Raw genomic sequence first — 15,424 nt, 5'->3', positions numbered from 1 at the left:
CCTGGCTCCTAGTATATAGTTCAATGTCCTCTGAAAATATTGTTTTCATGACATAACATTTTGAAAGGCAGGCTTTTTAGTGGGACTGCTTTACTCCTACTTTCATATTCTATGAGTGGAGATACTGTCACTGTTGTTATTATACACTGGGTTTCAAATGAGGGTATAGGTTTAGTCATCACCTTGTCATAATGCTTTATGTTTAAAACACTGTTTAACATGCAATTTTTCAGCTGTTAGCCTCTTCAGATACTATTAGACACAAGTGGCGGCATTGTAACAACACTTTTGTCCATTTAGAAAAATGGCTTTCGGTGATTGGTCAAATCAAATGAAAACGCCAAATTTGTGAAAATATTTTCAATATTTTTTCGACGTTAAACTCTGCCAGTTAAGATGGATCTTACATCTCTACAGGGCACAACTTCAGTTAGAACTTAATTTGGTTCAATGCAGGGTAAAGCTTGGACTTTACACCACAACTTAAGACAGAATTGTTAAGCTGGTGCACACCACTGTTCTGATCTGCATTTTCTCATGCTTTTGAACACAAGCAAAATTATAAACACATCAATGCTTGATAAATTTCAACAGTACTTAATGCTAATAGATTTAGCACATCTGGGAACAAATATGACAAGATCATTTCAAATAACAGAGGGAATAGTTGTCATTTCAAGGCCTGAATTACCCACTCCCTGAACTGAACCCTTTTTTTGCTGATTTTCTCCACACACACAGGAAACTAGTTATATACTGTGTCTCTAAATATTCTTGGTCAGTACTGTAAAATGTAGGTCACAGAATGAGACAGAAGATTTACATAACTGAACTTTCTGGGTGAAATTTACTGTTCTTATGGCTTAATCTGTGTAGCAGACTTGTGGTCAGCATTAAAGGATTTAAGAAGTCAATGATACACCCTCCTCATCTTTACCTTCCCTCCAGAGTTTCCTCATGTCACTCAACAAGCATTAAGTGAAGTTAAACCTTGATTGCACTGAGAGATTGGCTTAAGTCTTATTGATTTATTCCAACCAGAAGAGGTGAAATGCAGCTGCAGAAAACTTAATCACTGGATTGCTTTATGGCCTCAGCTGTTTAAGACTGCAGCCTTTCTCAGGAGAGTCTGTATTGACTCCCTGCCCATATAACAATCATACTCAGAACTAGTGCCACATTACTTCTTTTGCAGAGGAATGTTGTTTTGTGACTTGTTCCCTGCATGTGTAGTTTGAAGCCTGAGACATACTGCTCGGATTGACAAAGCATTAAATATCTTGTTTGATTTGGTTGGCTTCTTCTGGTTGCCACACAATGGGTTTATCCAAATAAGTGTGCAGCCAGAGTGTATTGGGATTTCATGCATGAATATCTTCTTCATTTTCAGCCAACAGTTGGAAAGTCAAATCCTCTCTGCCTGTCTTTCATTTACATAATGTTGTTGTGTTAAAGTCTGGTTAGTCTAATTTTGGACCCTGGTGATATTCACTTTGACAAAAGTTTTTCATTTACTATGTGAGTCCCATAATCTATGACTTGTAAACATGATTTAATTTATAAATTTAAAAAGATAGCTTCATAATTATGTTTGACCTAAACATTTATTTCTATTTGAGCTGTTTTGGAGGTAGGGGTTTTTCTTGGGCTGTCAGTTTGCTTCCGTAGTTTAAAGCTGTTCTTTTACTTCAGAGCACCCAGGTATGTCACAGCAGGAGAGGTGTGCCAGAAACACAATTTTATATTCCACTATCTTTAGAGATAGTAAGGACATGGTACATGCTAACCCACAGCCTCTCCTGGTGTGCTGCAGATTCTCTGCAGAGTTATCCTCATGCTTTTGGCTCTTGTTATTTAGTATTCCCATAATGAGAGTCAGTTAGATATAGACAATGAGTGTAAAGGAAATACTCTCTTTAAACAGATTTGAACAATTTTACCTTTTTTTAACACCGTGATCATAGTGAGCATCAAGAAATGCAGCAGAGCTAGTTGTCTAGTACAGTGGTTCCTAAACTTTTCTGCCAGGCCCACTTTTGACAGATGAAAATATTTTCAAGCCCCTGACCTCTGTGACCCCTCACCTTACACATCAACACATAAACACATATTGATATCCACAGGAAAAAAAAAAAAAAACAAACAAAAATAATTTTTAGCCCTACATTTACCTCAAAGTCTTTTCACAAAATTTGCCATGCTTACTAACTGCTTTTATTTAGCCCTGCTGAGCTGTCTTGTCATCGCTTCAGGCCCATACTAGGGGGTAACACTCATCTAATACAGTGGTTCCCAACCTGGGGTCCAGACACCCCCAAGAGGGGTGCAGGACCCTGTCTTCTTGGTCCTTGTCAAAATTAGGTGTATGTGTGTGTGTGTGTGTGTGTGTGTATATATATATATTTTTTTTCCTTCAAAATTTACAGCTAGAAAGATAATGTATGATGGTGCATTATTCATTTTTTCTCTTAAATGAATCACTTTTTAACTTGAGAATATAACATTTTTTTTCTTGAAAATTAACAGATCCTCTTTTTTTCTAGAATGGCTCTAATACACTGTCGTAATAATGGGGCACTAAGAATAAAGGGTTTGGAACCACTAATCTAAATATTTTAGAATTTTAATTTAAATCTGGGAATATTTCAACTACATTTCAAGAGCTGGGTTGGCATTCCACAAAGTAGGTTGGGTTTTCAGCCCCAAGCACCAGACAGATGTTGATACTCCTTCTCCAAGGAAAGACTAATGTATAGTTGAACATCAGAAGAATATAAGGTCTACTGTTAAAGGGATAAAAGGAACGGCTATTAATAACCCCATCACGATAGTGCGTGACAAACAAAACAGTCCAGTGACTTCTATCTAACTCTCTGACTATTATGTGTTCTTTTTGATTCAGTTCAATTTCATAAGCTTTATTAGCATATATGTTATAGCGCAATATTGCTGTGTATCATATAATCAGTAGCATCAAATAATCAAAAGCAAAACAGTTTTCTATGTTTTCTTGGTAGTTGTAGCAGCCAAATTGGTGAAAGGAATATAAACTCATGCACTTCAGACCAAATAAAACACTCATTAAGGTTTTATAAGAATCACAGATTTATCTGGGTACATTCCTTGTTTAAAATATCCAGTACAATGTATTGCAAAGGCCTGGTTGTGTTAAGACAACTTTAAGTGCTGACTTGTTTTTTTTCTGTTTATTTACCAACTATTTTACTCATACCATATTTGGCAAAAAATACTGACTGTTATTGTGGACATCCTGAAAAAATTATATGATTTAAATTTTACGTTTACTAATTCATTTACATTTGAAGTGTTGTGGTTTTAGTTGTAAGATGATTACTTATACTTTCTGCTGTTCTGTTCATTTACTGATGTCTTCTGTAGTTTATTTTTTCATGCTCTTAAGGCAAAGCAAATTCCCTCAGGGGCAATAAAATTTGTATTCATTGCCTCAAACTGATAAATGATAGCATCTGTGTTAGTTGTTTTTGTATATGTCTACATGCAGAGGCACTGCTTAAAGATAAGGATCCTGATGAAAACTTAACAGCAGCTTTGACAAAATGATTATTTGTATTTCATGACATGTTTTGTTTCTGCTGTCTGCTCAGTGGCCTCTAAATCACTCATTGTTATCTCCCTGAGTCCCTTGCTCCCACTAGTGTCATACATTACAGAAGTTGTCGTGTCTGCGTGGGTGTCAGATGGGTCGGCCTTAATTAAACCTCAGAATGATCTTATTGAGCTAATTTGCAGTGGACTTTTCTTATGCAAGACCTTCCAAGCACCTGCAGACAGTCTTTCACCCAGTAAGTCTACTACATTGTAATTCCAACCTGATTGGAATCCATTGTGATCGAGGAATAGAAACCACATATGTGAGGCGACGACCCACTCAATCTGTTATTCTAATATCAAGCGCTCCCTTCTGCCTCACCACACTGCTGATGGAGCAGGAAACCGCTGTGGTCTGCGGTGTTAGACAGAGAGCAACTCAGTGACAGGCAGTCAGTTTTATGGGCACTCTGAGGGAGCACACTGTCAAGAAATATTAAAACTGAGAGGGGCCAGGAGACTTCAGCACTGTGTACAGCTGTAACTGTACAAAAAAATAGAAATGTGATTAATTATGAAATAAACATTGAAGCTGTGGCATTGAAACAATGTGAGTTGATTGTCATGTTTCCACATCCTTGTTAGCTCTTTTGCTGAAAGAAATGTCATGAAAATACACAGTCGATATAAAAACATACTTTGTTATTCCTTTAAACAATCGCCAGGTTTTTATCATCAAACAGCCAATCTAAATTTTCCAAACAAAAATCACGAAGACATTCAAACATACATCTGTCCTCAAAACACCCTTGTGAGCATTTTTGTTAACCATTACAGCTGTTATCATAAACTGGCGGCCCGGGGGCCACATCAGGCCCCCCACAGCCTCCCATCTGGCCCTGGGAAGATTATTAAATTCAGAAAATGTGAGAGGGATAAATAAGCGTGCAAATTCTGAAGATGTATTTTCGGCCTTTATTGATAGAGGACACTGTAGATAGAATAAGAAACAGGAATGAGAGAGTGGGGTGGAGACATGCAGGAAAGGAGCCGCTGGCTTGAACCCTGGCCACCTGCATACATGGGGCACAACCTAACCATTAGGGCATTTGCGCCCAGCATACTATTGATTAACTTTTTTCCTTACACTTTAAACAAAACCTTCAACCCAGTAACTTATCAAAAAAGATGCATGCAAGTATGGTTTGTTTTAAGTTAGCAAGGTAAACATATACTTAACGGTCTTATTGTAATTAAAGCTGTGGTTTTTGACATCAATTTTCCACGTAAGTGTCTTTGAGGGTGCAATTTCCCTTTCTGAGAATTTACACTGAAGATCTGTTTCCTCCATGTGTTTTTGACCAGTAATGACATATATTAATATCAAACTCAGTAATGGACATCATGAGGGGTCCAGAAATATGTAGCTAAAATATTTCAGTCGCCCCCTTTGTGGCTGGCTGCAGTATAGGCTATCAGGGCTGATCTCAAAAGGCTTAAAGTTCCATTCATTTTTTAAAGATATAATATTCTTACAAGAATGTTTATCAGACCAAAATATTGATTTTTATTGTAGTTATTGTCAAAGTCAGGCCCTTACAGTGCCTGTTAAGAAAATCTGGCCTTTGTGCAAATAGAGTTGATGACCCCTGCACTGCAGGTTCTTACAGCTATACTTATCTCCAATGAACAAATTACAATAGCTGTCATTTTGTTTTTATCTTTGCCAGGGATGTTCATATACATGCAAACATTTTCATGCCATTTTCTGCCAAATAGTTATTTGTTATGCTTAAAGAAATGACTTGATCTGTTGATATAGATGTATGATATTTTTATCTTGCATGTATGTGGGGCCTCTTTCCAAAAGCTTTTTGAAGCTTATTTGGGCTGTCCTTTTCACGTGTATTTGTTTGTTTTTGCTGTGGTTGCATTGTTGGATTCTTGTCATTTTTGACATATGCAATCAAATAAAAAAGAAAAAAATAAGATGCAACTTTGACAGTTTTATTTACATCAATTGTATTTTTTTTTATTCATTTATTTAGGGTCAGAGAGGTTTGGCTGGACAAGAGGGACCTGTTGGACATCCAGGTCCCAGAGGAGAGCTTGGTCTTCCTGGACTTCCTGGAGAAAGAGGGCCGCCTGGGCAAAAGGTGAAATGATAATGACAATAAATGTTGATAGGATATATTTTACAAACCTGTTACAGAAAACTAACATTACTTATTCCCGGCCTTCATCAGGGAGAACTAGGGCTGCCGGGGGATAGAGGACGCGCAGGAATCAAAGGCATGGAGGGCACCACAGGTGACCAGGGCAGGAAGGGGGACTCAGGACCAAAAGGACAACCAGTAAGTATACATGCATGTCTGATGTGATGCTAAAGCCCATCGTTATCTTAAGAAACTAATTGTCATTACCTTAAATCATTGTGTTACATTTAGTTGTAAATATAGAGGTAGATATTTTGTGTGGACATTGGTGCAGCTTCAGGGTTCTGGTAGAATATACAGTGCTTAACAAATTTAATAGACCACCACAGCTGCCCTAAATTAACAGCACTGGTAATTATCAAAATCATTTTTTATGTTTTTGCAATGGTGAATACACCAATATGTAGAAGCTCTTTAACCTAAATGATATTTTTAATGCTAAAATATAATTATTATTATCCATGAATTTTCAAATTTACTGATTTACAAAAAAATGGAAAAATAGTAAAGCAGGTTATTATTTCTTGATTAATATGTCAAATTATAGTTATTTACTTGCATTCCTGAACAGAAAAATTAGTTTTAGTGGTTGAATTTTATGCTTGATTAATTTCTGACTTCTCAGAGAAGCCCAGTGAGCCGGCTCAAATTTGGGTATAAAAAGGTGAATTCAGTTTGAAATTCCTTATTCCTGATCAAAATGGTAAAACGTTGAGAGCTCACTGAAAATGAAAGAGTCCGCATTAAAGCAATTCATGATGCTGGATGGTCTCTGAGACAAATATGACAGGTGGTCTAATAAATTTGTTAAGCGCTGTATATTATTTTATCTGAAGGGTGTGTAAAAGTGTCTTTTGCACATAGTCTGTTTTTGATATGCTGATTGTTTTACATCAAAGGTCACTTGGTTGCACTTTTTAAATTTATACCATCACCAGGAATGTTTGTGGGAGAACAGGTTTTTATAACCTTAAATACATTCTCTAATTTCTTTCTAAATATAGCCTCAGGGGTTTAAATAGCCAGTCTATAGAGGGATTTAAGAAGTGTGTGTCTGACACTTTTCCTCCTTGAGTGGAGTAACAAATTATTTGGGCGAGACCAGGAATGGAAACATTTGGCCTAGGAGGCCAAGTTATGTAAGATCTTTACACTCCAGAGACATGAAAAAAGGTGCTCCACTTTTCTTATATAACTCCTCAAAGATGAAGGAAAAAAGAAACAACCTTCAGTCCCTTTCTTTCTCCCCTCACTCCACTCATTTTCTCCATTGATGCTCATGAAAGAAAGAGCAGACTCAGGCCCTTGGGTCAGATCCTTTTACACTTTTGAGTGAATAGAGTTTCTTGGTCAAAGTGGCTGGCCTGAAAGCTGAGCTGTCTAGAGGATGTGGATGACTGGCTGTGCAAACATGGTGTCTGCCACCCTGGACGAAGGACTGTACAGAGACTTAGACTAAGGCACGGACACCAAACCTCACAGTGTGTGTTACTGGGATGGAGTTTTTATATGTGGGCTGCTGCTACAGTATGTCCAGGGTAAAACTTCAGGACACATATCCCCTATTCTTTTCAAATCGACAGACATATTTTGAAAATAACTGCATATTATGACTGAAGCTGATGTGGAAGTAAAGGTGATACAATGATGACTTGCATCTCATGCTAAATACACTTTCTTTTTTTTAAAGATTTGTTTTTGGGCCTTTATTAGATAGAGAAGGACAGTAGATAGACTCAGAAACAGGGAAGATAGTGGGGAGAGACATGCGACAAAGGGCCTCAGGCCAGATTTGAACCCAGGCTGCCCATGTACATGGTGCGCGCCTTAACCACTCGACTACCAGCGCAGCCCTGCTAAATACACCTTTATCCTCATACAGTGTATTTGTTCACCAGTGTATAAAAGTCAAGGCTCCATTGTAACATTATTTCTGCCTCCTGTGATTGTAGGGGGAATCTGGAGATCCGGGAATGGTTGGTTTACAGGGCTTCCCAGGGCCAAAGGTAAGAGACTGTGTAGTTACGAAACAATATACAGGTACATCTTGAAAAAGTAGAATACCATGAAAAAGTTAAATATTTTTTGTCACTCATTTCAGAAAGTGAAACCCATATATTCAACAGACTCATTACACATAGAGTGAAATATTTCAAGCCTTTATTTCTTGAAATGTTGATGATTATGGCTTACAGATAATGAAAACCTAAAATTCAGTGTCTCAGAAAATTAGAATATTACATAAGATCAATAAAAAAAGGATATTTTAAACAGAAATGTCAGGCTTCTGAAAAGTATGTTCATTTCTATGCACTCAATCCTTGGTTGGACCTCCTTTTGCTTGAATTACTGCATCAATGCAGCATGGCATGGAGGCGATCAGCCTGTGGCACTGCTCAGGTGTAATGGAAGCCCAGGTTGCTTTGATAGCGGCCTTAAGGTCATTTGCATTGTTGGGTCTGGTGTCTCTCATCTTCCTCTTGACAATACCCCATAGATTCTCTATGGGGTTCAGGTCAGGCCAGTTTGTTGGCCAATCAAGCACAGTAACACCATGGTCATTGAAGCAGCTTTTGGTACCTTTGACAGTGTGGGCAGGTGCCGAGTCCTGCTGGAAACTGAAATCAGCATCTCCATGAAGCTTGTCAGCAGAAGGAAGCATAAGGTGCTCTAAAATTTCCTTGTAGATGGCTGCGTAGATTGTGGACTTCAGAAAACACAGTGGACCAACACCAGCAGATGCCATGGCAGCCCAAATCATCACTGACTGTAGAAACTTCACACTGGACTTCAAGCAACGTGGATTCTGTGCCTCTTCACTCTTCCTCCAGATTCTGGGACCTTTATTTCCAAGTGACATGCATAATTTACTTTCATCTGAAAAGAGGACTTTGGACCACTGAGCAACAGTCCAGTTCTTTTTCTCCACAGCCCAGGTAAGATGCTTCTGACGTTGTCTCTGGTTCAGGAGTGGCTTGACACGAGGAATGCCACATTTATAGCCCATGTCCAGGATTCATCTGTGCGTAGTGGCTCTTGATGCGCTGACTCCAGCCTCAGTCCACTCCTTGTGAAGCTCCCCCAAATTCTTGAATGGATTTTGCTTAACAATCCTCTCAAGACATCGGTTTTCCTTTAGGCTGGTGCACCTTTTTCTACCACACTTTTTCCTTCCACTCAACTTTCTGTGAATATGCTTGGATACAGCACTCTGTGAACAACCAGCTTCTTTAGCAATGACCTTTTGTGGCTTACCCTTCTTGTGGAGGGTGTCAACGACTGTTTTCTGGACATCTGTCAAGTCTGCAGTCTTCCCCATGATTGTGTAGCCTACTGACCCAGAAAGAGAGACCATTTAAAGGCTCAGGTAACCTTTGCAGGTGTTTTGAGTTAATTAGCTGATTAGGATGTGACACCATGACTTTTCAATATTGAACTTTTTTACATTATTCTAATTTCCTGAGACACTGAATTTTTTTTAATCTGTAAGACATAATCATCAACATTTCAAGAAATAAAGGCTTGAAATATTTCACTCTACATGTAATGAGTCTATATAATATATGGGTTTCACTTTCTGAAATGAGTGACAAAAAAATATTGAATTTTTTCATGATGTTCTGTTTTTTTTTTTTTTTTTAATGTACCTGTACTGTAGAAGTGGAGATGACATGTAATATCTCTAGATAATATGATTCCATTGATCTATGTGCTGAAAATGCCATTTTTCTCTCATATAGGGACCAAATGGTGATTTGGGATTCAGGGGCTTTCCTGGCCCAAAAGGCCCAATCGGTACCCTGGTAAGTTTCTTGATGATTAAAAAACAATATGTAAAAACTTGGAGTGCTTTCTACAAAAACTGGAACAACACTGTACTGCCAGGAGTCGCACTACAGCAGAATAATAATAAGAAGACAAACAGACAAAGGATAGCACTATGTGTGTAGTTGTCTTGTAATCAATAGTTTAACAAAAGACAAATGAAGATATTGACCAAGTCATAAAACAACAGACTTCTTATTAATTTTTCAATGCACTGAATGTTTCAGGGATTCACTGGACCTGTAGGCCCTGAAGGAATGATGGGCCCAATGGGAAAACCTGTAAGTTTGCCTGTCTCTGCAAAATGCTGACGTTGATGTTGTTTAAAGTAACGAGATATCCTTTTACATTTCTGAAAACCAGTCTTTTAACTTGTCAGGTGCTTATTCAAGCTCACCTGGCTCAGAGTTGGACATAAAGTCATATAGTTTTAAATGCTGTTTCATTTTCACAGGGGCCAAGAGGTCCAAAAGGAACTAGTGGCGAAATGGTAAGATTTGATTTTTACCAATAATGTCTGTAAAAGTTTACTATGACCAGGTGGTAATATAGCAAGTGTGACTGGACTTGGATGGGGTTCTTCAATACCTTTTAGCCAGGCCAACAACTTTTTGATTTAAACCATAAAACTACTACCAAGAGAGATGGTAATAGTACATTGTAAACCTGATTACATGTTGATCACATTGTGATTTTACTGCCCTAAAGTGTCAGGCATAGCTTCAGTTGGAACCATTGCAGGCCTTGTTGTAATGGACCCACATTATATTTGATTATGTTATGTAAAAACATGATAAATGTTTTGTGTAAAGATGCACAGAAGCTGATGCTAAGCAGTAGATTTGTTTGCTTGGCTGACAGTGATGGTGAAGTGAGTCACAGTGGAAGTAGCTGTTACTCAGTGTCTCCTGGAGCCCTCTAAGGGGCTGTACAGTACTTGTATACCCTCTTGTGTAAACACAGTTCAGGTAAAGCCTTGTCAAAATGTTAGCATGGCAAACCACAGGGCAGCATGCATATTCACTCCTCCATACCTGCTTCCAGTTTGTTATGCAAACTGTTGTAAGATTCTGTCATCAGCTTAAATCCTCTGCTGTTCAAACAATCCTGCACACGCACAGAGTGTACACAGAGCCCCTTTCATTCTGTATCACACTGATGTAAAATATATGCACACTCTCACACATATTAACTTGAACTATCTTCGAGTCCACCACTTAAGCCCTCAATGAAGTTGAGCTGCTAGTGTATGCTGTCATGGAAAACTCTGCCAGAGAGGGCAGTAGATTACAACTGTGGTAGTGCACATTCAAATCCATGCCTCTGGTCCTTGCAGCATCACAGTGAAAGATATAGAAGGGGAGAATACTCACAATTCAGTATTTTAACCATCACTACTGCCTGTAATTTAACCATCGAACTGGCAATACAGTATCCATATAGGGTGTTAGAGTATTCACATTCTCAGCAGGGAAAATGAATACAGATTTTTGCAATTAGTAATTTAACACTATTTTTACATGTATCTTACTTTCAGGGGCCTCAAGGACCACAGGGAAGTCCAGGACCCAGAGTAAGTCTTGACGCTTGTTTCTAATTTAAGCTTCATACAACACATTCTCTGCAGTTGTAATGATATTTTTTGTCAATATACTAATCCTAAAATACTGTTTTAAAAGTAGGGGGAAAATCTGAATAAAAGGACACAGGAAACTTGGTCACTCATTTTTTCCTCTTTTTTTTTCCACTTCAGGGACCTCCTGGCGCTCCAGGCCCAACAGTAAGTGCTTTACCTAAACCATGTGGACAAAATCAGCGGAACAAAATAATAATAGATTTGCATTTTAGGGTTTTGACTCAACCCTGTGTCCTCATGAGGGTTTGTGCAAAAATGTTATTCTGGTCAGGATATAATCCTGTCACACTGCCCTTTTTGTACTTGAAAACTAAAGTTTTAGACTGCCAAAACTTCAATAGACCTTTCCGTGCAACACAAATGATAGAAGCCATTTCTCTGACAGCAAAGGAGATTCATGATGTGAGACTGTCAGAGGGAGTATTTTTGTTTGCTTAGCTGTAAATGTCCACTAAATCCTCTGTCCAATGATAAGACTGAAAAAGAAAACTGAGTTCTTTGTTGTGGAAATCAGGGATTTCTCTTTTCAGGCTATCTGATAGAAACCCTCCTCACATGGATGAAGTGAAGCTTTCTTCTCTCTGAATGACCTTTTCCTGTTCGAGAAATTCTATGAACTCAGAAAAACAACTATATCACATGCCCTTTTTTTGTTTACACACATTTATGTGATAGCTGCCGTGTTTAGCTGGGTTGAATGTGTTTTTCTTCCCCCCTACTGAAGTCAGGAATGTGATGGTTTATTGATGCAAGGTTTATTTTACTGTTTTCCTCTGGTATTAAAGTGTGTTCTTATCCTATTAAAGTTTTCTCTATAAGCTGTACATTATTGAAACTCCCATGTTTTCCTTTATCAAAGAACCAGACTATGGATTAAAATCTTTTGGTTAAATAATGAGCAAAGCTTTGACTGTTTAATCATCCTGAACATGTTGATATTTAATCCCACAGAGGCACATTTATGATGACTCAGCTGTCTATGGTCTATCTGACTCTAATGCTGTCTTTAGGACAGAGGTAAGGCACTGGATTATGTTTTCCTCTTGTTGGAAAACTGTGCTGAAGGTTTCAAGGTTATTTTTCTGACATGGATGTTTCTCCATTTTTAACCAGAGTTTCCAGAACACTGAGATGAGCTTCCCAGACCAAAATACAGAGATCCTAAAGACTCTACATTACCTGAGCAGTGTGATTGAAAGCATCAAACAGCCTCTGGGTACACGGGAGAACCCGGCTCGTGTCTGTAAAGATCTGATTGACTGTCACGAGAAGCTCAAAGATGGTGAGAGTCTCATCTACCTCAGCCTGAAGGCAGGGTCATATTTTCTGGTTGTAACATGTAATCTCTTTTCCTGTCTCTTACTTTTTCTCTTTTCCTCTCAGGTTGGTTCTGGATTGATCCAAATGTGGGATGTACTTCTGATGCCTTCAGAGTCTTCTGCAACTTCACTGCGGGAGGGCAGACCTGTTTACATCCAGTGGCTTCCAATAAGGTAATGCTGAAGTTTTTAAATGATGAACATGTCAATGTTGAAAATAACTGGATTAAAATGTCTCTTAAACCTGCATTTTAGTGAAACTAGCCAAAAATTGAGTGCATTTAATAATAGGAGAAGAGAATGTTCTCGCATTTAATTTTTATTACTTTATTTGATATAACAGCAGATAGAGGAGGAAGCAGGGAAGAGAAGTGGGATATGAGATGTGAGGAAGGAGCTGCAGGCCAGATCTGATTGCCTGTTTGAGGGACTATAGCCTGTGTACATGGAGCTTGACCATACCTTGTGTATTACATCAGACAGTGCTTCATGGTCTCCTTCCATTGCACTGAACTGAAGCTTGAGCTTGTAGAATCGGTACCGTGCCCCTTGTTAATGCATGCATGGATTAAATCAGTGATAAAAAGTGAAGAAGCCTTTCAGGTCAGTACAGTTCACAGCTGAGAAGATTGTTGTGTTTGAGGTAGACATGCATTGTCTCGGAAAGTCTTGTGAATTATTTCTTGTTTCAGTTAAATTTTCTCTCAACTTTCTTCCTCTAATAAGATAATCTGGTTGAGAGTGCTGCAAAGAGTACCATTTGTCAACGGAGCTGTAGATCATGATGCTACTTCTGCTTCTTCTTTAATATCAAATAACTAATTAAAGCAAAACTGCTTGGGAAAATAAACACAACATAATAACTGACTATTTGACAGACTCAGGTTTTGAGAAATATCTGTTCAATATGTATTTTGACTTTATAGTCTGACCCATGGCCCATCTATTATCATTGAGGAGGTGGGGTTTATGACCTGTACTGCAGCCAGTCAGCAGGGGGAGCTCCCCACTCCCCTGTTTCTTTTTCTTTCTTTATCTTAATCAGTAGTCTTGGCACTTTTCCATTACATTGAACAGCTTGGCTCTAATTGGTTTGCCTTGGCATGGCAGCCCAGCACAACAGGGGATTTGCTTGGCCTACACAACCAAGCTGCCCGGTTGAGGGCGTGTCTACAGCTGATAACACAGCACTTTGAGTCGATGACATTAAATAGTTGCACTTCAGTAAGTATTGTTTTGTTCAAGAATTGGCCTGTTTTTCTTCAGCAAAGTTATTTCTTCTTCTATTAATAATGCAGCAGGTTTTTCAAAGTTTGGTTCTTAAATACATCTGTGAGGCATCCCTGAATGATGACGTCTGATCTGACGAATGATCTGTGACGTCACCACAGGTCCCTTGGATGCAGGGCGCGCTAGGCCCATGCTCCAGTGCAGGGCCATTCTGGGCGCAGCTCGGCATAGCCCAGCGCAGCTTTTACTTTTGGTGATGGAAAAGTAAATCAGCTCGGCTCGGTGTGGATTGGTGCGGCCAGCAGTCGTAGTGGAAAGGCCCATTCAGGTGCATCCTAACCGCTTAGCCATTGGAGCCCATGTTTTTGCATTTCCATCTCAAATGTTTCTTTAACCCTCTCCAGTATGAGGATAAAGAACTAAAAAAATGAATATTCATTGCATTTTAGGAACTTAAATGCAATGAATATGTCAGTTTTAGGCAAAGCCTCCTCTTTTTCTACACTCTATTGGAGACCCTACTGAAGACCCTACTGGTCTCCAGTTCCATCCTATTTGAACTGTGCCATAAATATCATTCATGTTTTTAAGTTTATCACCTCAAAATGTATGTTAAAAATAAACAACACAAAAATAATGAAGAACCATATAGTTTAATGTACAAAATTCTCAGTTACTCAATCTCTTGTCTTGCATAAAATAAACATGATCAACCGATTAACATAACCTGCAACTTTGGAAAGTTGGAAATAAAAGAAAGTCACAGAGAGCTGAACTGTCGAGAGCTGGAGCTCTTTCAAAATAGATAGTCTGTTCTGTTAAAGCTAGTATGGAGAGTCTGCTCTGTAAGGTTTGTTGAGTGTTAAACTTTCATACTTGCACTGCTCTTGGGTGGGTTTGACTGTTATAGAACAGCCTTAAACTCATTTTACAACAAAACTTCACTTTTAAACTTGTTAAAACTTGGAAACATGTTATGAAGAAGATATTCACATTTTTTATAGACTTCCTCCGTGTATCTTCCGTCCCTGCTAATGACAGCAACAAAAATCAAAAATAATTTCTCCTTTGAATCAATGAGACAATGCTACTGCTTGTGTTGAATATTTTGAATGTTAAAAATGCCTGATCCTGGTTGCACTACTCTTTCTTGCCCCTACTTTAGATGGTGTTTGATGTAGGCAAAGTCCAAATGAAGTTTCTCCATCTACTGAGTACTGAGGCCAGCCACAGTATCACACTCCACTGCCTGAATGATCCTCCACACAGCACTGCAGACAGCTTCAGCTCCACCGGATCCACACGGCAAGAAAACACCACAATTCGGTTTCGTGGCTGGAACAAACAGATGTTTGAGAAAGACACACTACTTGAACCACACTTGCTACAAGACGATTGCAAGGTAATGAGCAAAGCAGAAAGCTGAAAAAGCAAATCCTGGTTCCTTATGAAAAAGAGACTTGACACCTATACCATTTTCTGTTTTTTTTCTATTGAGAATGTGAGCCTAACTACTTATCATCATTACTCTGTCTTTGAAAAAAAAACAACAAATCTAATAGCTTTTTGCTGGTCCAACACATACTTGAGGGATTCTGCAGTACAAATAGGAATTGTATTATATTGGA

The 15,424-nt window shown here is 38.6% G+C and overlaps 1 protein-coding gene across 1 annotated transcript in view; it reads left to right on the top strand.

Annotated features, from left to right (window-relative positions):
- Positions 1-15,424, top strand: part of LOC121512469 (collagen alpha-1(XXIV) chain) — a 117,867-nt gene that overhangs the window by 100,473 nt on the left and 1,970 nt on the right. The window contains exons 48-59 of the mRNA XM_041791750.1: positions 5,619-5,726; positions 5,817-5,924; positions 7,739-7,792; positions 9,527-9,589; positions 9,839-9,892; positions 10,066-10,101; positions 11,149-11,184; positions 11,365-11,391; positions 12,199-12,264; positions 12,361-12,529; positions 12,631-12,740; positions 14,962-15,198. Of these exons, the coding sequence (XP_041647684.1) occupies positions 5,619-5,726; positions 5,817-5,924; positions 7,739-7,792; positions 9,527-9,589; positions 9,839-9,892; positions 10,066-10,101; positions 11,149-11,184; positions 11,365-11,391; positions 12,199-12,264; positions 12,361-12,529; positions 12,631-12,740; positions 14,962-15,198 (1,068 nt within the window). The remainder of the gene's footprint in view (positions 1-5,618; positions 5,727-5,816; positions 5,925-7,738; positions 7,793-9,526; positions 9,590-9,838; positions 9,893-10,065; positions 10,102-11,148; positions 11,185-11,364; positions 11,392-12,198; positions 12,265-12,360; positions 12,530-12,630; positions 12,741-14,961; positions 15,199-15,424) is intronic.

Source organism: Cheilinus undulatus, linkage group 7 (assembly GCF_018320785.1).
Source record: "Cheilinus undulatus linkage group 7, ASM1832078v1, whole genome shotgun sequence".
In the NCBI taxonomy this organism is placed as follows: Eukaryota; Metazoa; Chordata; class Actinopteri; order Labriformes; family Labridae; genus Cheilinus; species Cheilinus undulatus.
The sequence above is the reverse complement of the archived record's forward strand: the minus strand, read 5'-3'. Positions and strand labels throughout refer to the sequence as shown.